A 6,582-nucleotide genomic window follows, 5' to 3' on the forward strand; every position below is an offset into this window, starting at 1 on the left:
AGCTTTATGCTTTTATTTCACACCAGAAAAACCTACTGAATGTTGGAGTTTAGCAAATCATTCATAACAAATAATTTAATGTTTCCATTAACACATCACAAAAAGGGTGTAAACACCTCACCCTTTGTTTTTTAATTCAAACAAATGTTGACAGAAAATATATCTGCATCGACTCCTCATGATGCCACCATTTAAATAATAATTACAGTACATGCTAATGGATCAAATCCGGTGCACCTTTTTAACATATTATTTCTGTTACAATAACATGCCTCATCATCTGCTGAATTTAGAGTGTAGCTTTTAAAAAAAACAATATTTGATCTCACTGTCTGGCTAACAATTAATCCTCTTTCACCACGCACCAAACTATATTAATACCCTGCAAATCTTCAAGGTGTAAGTTACACATGATTTAGTATAAAAGGTAAGCCGGGGGCTTTGCTCTCTCTACAGCTATTACCTGCAAAACAAGTAGAATACATGTGAGTTTTCATCAGTTCTTGAATTAAGGTTTGTTGGTTGGATTTGTGGGTTTTTTTGAAATTGCAAATTTATGTTTAATTGCTTTTTAAAAAATTGATTATTCCTTACCATTACTATTCCTTGGTTCTAATGTATTTACACTATTTTTTTTTCATAAGAGGAAGGTTACCAGGATTCTTTGTAACAAGAATTAAGATATGAGTTATTCATGGAAAATGTCTTGGTATGCTGCAATCATTTTCTCTCAAAGATTACTGGATATACAGTTCTACTCATTTAACAAAACCAGTCTCCCTTAACAATAATCCTACAACTGTATTTTGCTAAATGTACCGTATGTTTTCAATGTTCCTCAATGTTGCTGAAAAATTGTTCTTGTATTAGCATTTGTGGATAATAGGAAGATATAGGTTTTGTTTTTTTCCACAGAAATCTTATGTTTCAAATAACTCTACATGTTCTTCCAGTATGTCTGAACTGTTTGCATTATACTACAGGATGAAGACAATTAATTGTTACTTGCTGTTACTTTGCTGGAAAGCAATTTATGGTAATAGCTGTGAGCTGTCCAATATCACCATAGCAGTGGAGAAGGAGGAGTGCAAGTTCTGCATTAGTGTGAATGCCACTTGGTGCTCTGGATACTGCTTCACAAGGGTGAGAATCTAAGTTGTCAAAATAAAGGACAGGAATTAAATACTCCCCAAAAATGAATATAAACAAGCCAGTCTTCCAGTCTGTAATGAGTAGACTCAGGCAGGGTCCAGTTAAATGTGAAACAGCCTTAAATAACCAATGTGTGTTATGAAGTGGAGCGGTGACTATCACAGCTGTCTTGAAGTACAGAGAGACAGATGAGAAGGTGCTTGCTCTCCTTAAGTTCAGCATTTATTCAGCTGCATACACAGGTTTCCTAACTTTGGATTGTGTACAAAAAGAAAATCCCCCTTTCATTAATTTGCTTTGAAAGTCACTTATCAACTGTCCTTCCTTCTCTGCAAACATAAACACTGTGCATCTCATGGAATATGTTGGTTTATATAGTTCCCTTAATTTTAAAAAGACTTTGATTTCTGACATGCATATTCAGGGCCTGCTGAGTGTTCCTTCACAATACTAAGTGCTCCTAACTCCCAACGACATCAGGACACTCAGCAGCCCAAAGGAGTGCTCGGCATTGTGCAGGATTGGGTCTTAAAGAGTCTTTCAGATGCAAGCTGATATGTGAAGGCAAATTCTGCTTTCAGTTACTCTGGCATAGCTCCCATCAATGTCACTGGGAATTGCTTCTGTGTCATTGACAGCAGAATTTGGCCTTAATGATTATACCTGAGAGCAACTGAGAGTCTACCGCATTTGGTAACAAAATACAAATTCTAAAATGTAAACCTTAGTAAATTCTGTAAGGCAATCCAGTATAAAGTTTGACAAGTATTTTGAGCCAAGAATTAGCATAAATGATTGATTATAAACTATGTATTTGTTTTCTCACAGTAAAGACGCTAACAAATCTTTCTTGTGTTATTCCGTGTAACAGGCATAGGTTTTGAATGTATCATGAACCAGAAATATGGAAAAACATAGATACTAAATATGACCCCAAGCCTTAAAGTTTAGCTCCAGATGGATCTTCCCCTCAGTTTGGAGGATGCTCACATTTGGTGTCCCAATTGGATCCATTACAGAGATGGGACATAATCACAAAGTTTGTGCACCTGAGAAGTTGGTCATATTTTGAGTCCAGTCTAGTGCTCTGCCTTGTGCCAATTTCTGTTTAATACAGGGTTGGAAAAGGATATAATCTAGTGGTTGCACTGGAGTTTACATATCCAATCATCACCAGATAGACCTCTGTACCTTTCATATAAAAGTTACTTTGAGTTCTAAAAACAATAATAATTTAGAGTTACACCATAGTTGCATGTATTTACTACATCGGTTCTTTGAAAGGAGAAAACTGGAAGAAGACTTGGTTGTAATTTTAAGCCTAACAAGTCAGTGGGATTCTTTCCACTGAGTTCACTGGGCTTTGGGTCAGATCCTACATGCAGATTCTAGTTTTTACAAACTCTGAGAAATATTAAAGGTCTCAAACTAATTTCAAATCAAATATTTCCTTCCTGTCATTTTCAGGATCCAGTGTATAAGTACCCCCCGGTATCATCAGTTCAGCAAACCTGTACTTTCAAGGAGCTTGTTTATGAAACAGTGAAGATCCCTGGCTGTGCTGACCATGCTGAATCTTTTTATTCATACCCAGTGGCTACCGAGTGCCATTGTGAGTCATGTGATACGGACAACACTGACTGCACTGTGAGAGGCTTAGGACCAAGCTACTGCTCCTTCAACCAAAACTAAAGCAAAGAATAAGGAGTACTGGAGATGTTAGTTTAGTTTTGGTTTTCTGTTTTAAATATGTAAATGTATTGTATCAAAATGGTACAAAGAGGGCGGGACAGCAAACAAAGAAATTTACATACAGCCAAGTTTAAAACAATTATATTAGCAATATATCAAATGGAGAGCTACATCTTATATTTGTCTTCAGTGGCTTCCTCTCACATTACAAATCAAGGTCAGTTTCCTTGTGATCAACCTCATGGCCCTTCTGACATTTTTGCCCTTATCTCAGCCAACATTCCCTTCCATTCTCTACACGCCTCCATTCTGTCTCCCCTCATGGCTCCATTTGTCTCTTGCTGCTCTCAGCTTCACATCTTATTCCATGCCATCCCTTTTGCTTCAAACAGCTTCCTACCAACCATGCACCAAGCAGCTTTTATCCCCTCATTCCATTCCCCCTTAGAACACATTTATTTTTAAAAGCCTTCCATCATTGATTACCTTCTCAGCAGTGTCTGCACACCTATTTTTTCACTGTTATCCTGTATATCTTAATTACCTAAGTTAGACTATAAGCCTCTCTGGGCAGAGACCTTCATTTTTAATATGTGTTGTAAAGCATCATGTAAATGTAAAGATATTAATAGCTTGCTCATTATAGGGATCTAGAAACAAAGACCAAGAGTAATATTTGCAGGTGGATCTTGGGGTAGGTCCACATAGCAATTAAACACCTGCGGCTGGCCCTGGTCAGCTGACTTGGGCTCAGGCTGCAGAGCTGTAAAACTCCTGTGTAGATGTTCAGGTTTGGGCTGGAATCCAAGTTCTGGGACCCTGCAAGGTGGGAGGGTCCCAGAACATGGGCTCCAACCCAAGGCCAAATGTCCTCACCACAATTAAACAGCCCGGTAGCCTGAGCCCTGTGAACCTGCATCAGCTGTCTTGGGTCAGCCACAGATGTTTAACTGCAGTATAGACATACCCTTAATGACTTAGGAGCCTATGTCCCATTCTAAAAAGTGAAAGTCAATTGAAAGTCAATGAGAATTAGGCTCCTAAGTCACTTTTGAAAATGGGACTTCAGCTCCTCAGTCACTTAGTTGCTTTTGAAAATTTTACCTCAGATCTTTTCAGAGTCATCATATTTCCCCTTCATTGTGGAATTCTACACAAGAATGAGGGATCTTTCTAACCTAGACCCCAATCCTGCAAAGACACACTGCTTAAATTTAGACACAGTGTGTATAGTTATTCACATATATATGTAGGATCGGGACCTAGGTTGTCAAGATCCCTTATTCTTTCATACAGTTCCACACAGTTAATGTGATGGTAAATTTTTAGATCTTTACAACAGTTTCATATTCAACAATTGTCTTTTTTGCAGTGATGGTATTAGTTTAGTATTTATTCTATATGGTATATTTCTCAGACTAGTAGAGAAAATGTTTAGTCCATTGTATGTACCAATGGATATTAATGCTTAAGGTTATTATGCATTTAATTATCTAGGGGAGATTGTCTGTTAATAGGGAAATCTCTCTTATCCATAGTATTTAATTTATTTAATTTCTAAGACTTTTTTTACTGAAAAAAATAGTTCTCATCACAATTTTGTTTGTGAGATGTCATTTTAGAGGTCTTTATTGCTCTACTGAAATTATAAGAGACAGAACAATAATATGTATATTGAACCTGATTCTCTTTTTCCTTAGACCAGTTTTATACTAGAATAACTCCATTGATATCAGTAGAGCTACTCCTGATTTGCATTGGTGTGAGATCAGAATCAAGGTTATTACTCATATTCGGCCCCAAACCACCACTCCTTAGTCAGGCAAGGGAATTTTAACTGAATAAGTATTGCAAGATCAGGTCTTTATTTGCAGAGAGAGAGAGAGAGAGAGAGAGAAAATAAATGTGCCTTCAAAAGTGCTTCTGTAAATTCTATCTGTGCTTGTTTATGACTGACTCTTGGAATATTAAAAAGGATTTTGTTGCATTTGCATCATTTTATTCTTTTGTAATGGTCTTATTGAAAAAGTTACAATCCATCAACATAGTATTCTTCAAATCATTATTTTTTTTCTTGATCTCATAATTGATGTTGCAATATCTCATTAGTAATTTGCTAATCTAAACTGTGTTTGCATCATCTCAGTATTGGGCCAGATGGGATCCCACAAGCTATTGTAAAAACACAGATACATTTTGTCCAATAGAGGGCAGTGGTACATTATGTAATTTTGATTAAGTGGGCCAGAGACTCAAAATCAGGATTATAATGAAAGTCTTGAAGTTTAAAGTTTAAAACAGAAAATGAAGATTACCAAGGTGAAACAACACTAGGGTTAACATCATAAATCTGACATAAAAAGCCATGATTGTTAATAACTGCCCGCTGTCACAACTTCACTTTACATCTGATCTGCAGTTCCCTATACCTGGGCTTTGCTTAGTAAAGACTGAGGGGAAGAGTACCTCCCACTCAATTACCACATCATTTCAGGCAGCACTGTCCCCCCACATTCCTCTTAAGTTGTGAGATCCAACAGACTCTCTTACAGGACATTTTGGGACAGCACTTGTAAAACATGTTTTTAAAAGGGTAGAGATTTACACAGTGCCACACAACAATGCTTATGTTTGTCAGTACTAGAGTTGTGGAAATGAAGCATAATAAATAATGTATTTGTTGAATTTACCATCTTTTTCTGTTTGTGACTTGCCCATGAGCAGCTTATTAGTTCATTAGCATGTTCACATAGGGCTAAAGTCTCAGCTATGCAGAGGGTCAGCACAAGGCTTGTGCACTACCCCTCCTAAGGCTTTCCATTGACTTCACCGAGTTTTGCATCACGGTCTTATACGGAATCTAAATGGTGCATAGGCCTTGAGGGGGCCCTCAACACTGGGATGAATGTTACCCCCCAAACATTTCTTTGACTACTACTTCTTCTGTACATTGTTCACCAGCAAGTCATTGCCAGTAGTGGATCTTCAGAGTTCCACTTCTGCTGGCTTGTTTTGATTGGACACATACTGCAGGTAACATGCTATAGCTTTTATTCGCCATAGTTTTTAAGACCAGCAGTACACATTATATCACTTAGTCTGACCTCCTATATATCACAGGCCATAGAATTTCACCCAGTCAGTACTGCATTGAGCCCAATAGCTTGCATTGACTAAATCATATCTTCCAGAAAGTCATCCAGATGTCAAAGGATGGAGATTTAGTAGTTTGGTCTGTTGGACATTCAGTTTGAATATTCAGAATTTGCTTTTCACATAATGTCCAGTGTGTTTAAAACTGGCTGTGACTTGAATATCCTTGCCACTAATCTGTTACTCAGATGTCCGCAAGTAGTAAACTTCAATGGGGGTACTGTGATGGGGCTGAACCCCAATCACCTGCAAAACAAGGATAAGAATCCCAATTAGTTATGCTTAGCACATGGGTGATAATTAATTAATTGCCTCCTGGACTAAGGCAGTGGACCTAGCCCTTATAAGTAGACTGGGGGGAGTTCAGCTGGGCAGAAGCCCTGGGGTAAGGTTTAACAGACAGGAAACCATGGAGAAAGAACTCTATAGGAGCTCGTATCATCCCCTGCTGGTAAAGCTCTGAGGTAGGCCCAACAAGGGAACTATAGTGGTCTGTGAGTGGTGTAAAAGGGGGATTATTTTGAAGATTTGTTTGGATTTTTATGTGGACTCATTTGTATTACCCTAAAAGGAGATTAGGCTTTC

The 6,582-nt window shown here is 37.8% G+C and overlaps 1 protein-coding gene across 1 annotated transcript; it reads left to right on the top strand.

Annotated features, from left to right (window-relative positions):
- The first annotated feature begins 984 nt into the window (after window positions 1-984).
- FSHB (follicle stimulating hormone subunit beta) lies at window positions 985-2,844 on the top strand. The gene is made up of 2 exons (XM_034769401.1): window positions 985-1,143; window positions 2,620-2,844. Exons 1-2 carry the CDS (start codon window positions 985-987, stop codon window positions 2,842-2,844), a joined length of 384 nt encoding a protein of 127 aa, XP_034625292.1.
- The last annotated feature ends 3,738 nt before the right edge of the window (window positions 2,845-6,582 follow it).

The sequence above is a fragment of the Trachemys scripta genome, chromosome 4 (assembly GCF_013100865.1).
Source record: "Trachemys scripta elegans isolate TJP31775 chromosome 4, CAS_Tse_1.0, whole genome shotgun sequence".
NCBI classification, from domain to species: Eukaryota; Metazoa; Chordata; order Testudines; family Emydidae; genus Trachemys; species Trachemys scripta.

What these genes read in the sequence shown, in the direction of transcription:
- FSHB (XM_034769401.1), top strand. Translation starts at nt 985, where the DNA reads ATGAAGACAATTAATTGTTACTTGCTGTTACTTTGCTGGAAAGCAATT. An exon ending in CTGGATACTGCTTCACAAGG is followed by an intron (nt 1,144 to 2,619) that starts GTGAGAATCTAA and finishes TGTCATTTTCAG; the next exon opens with GATCCAGTGTATAAGTACCC.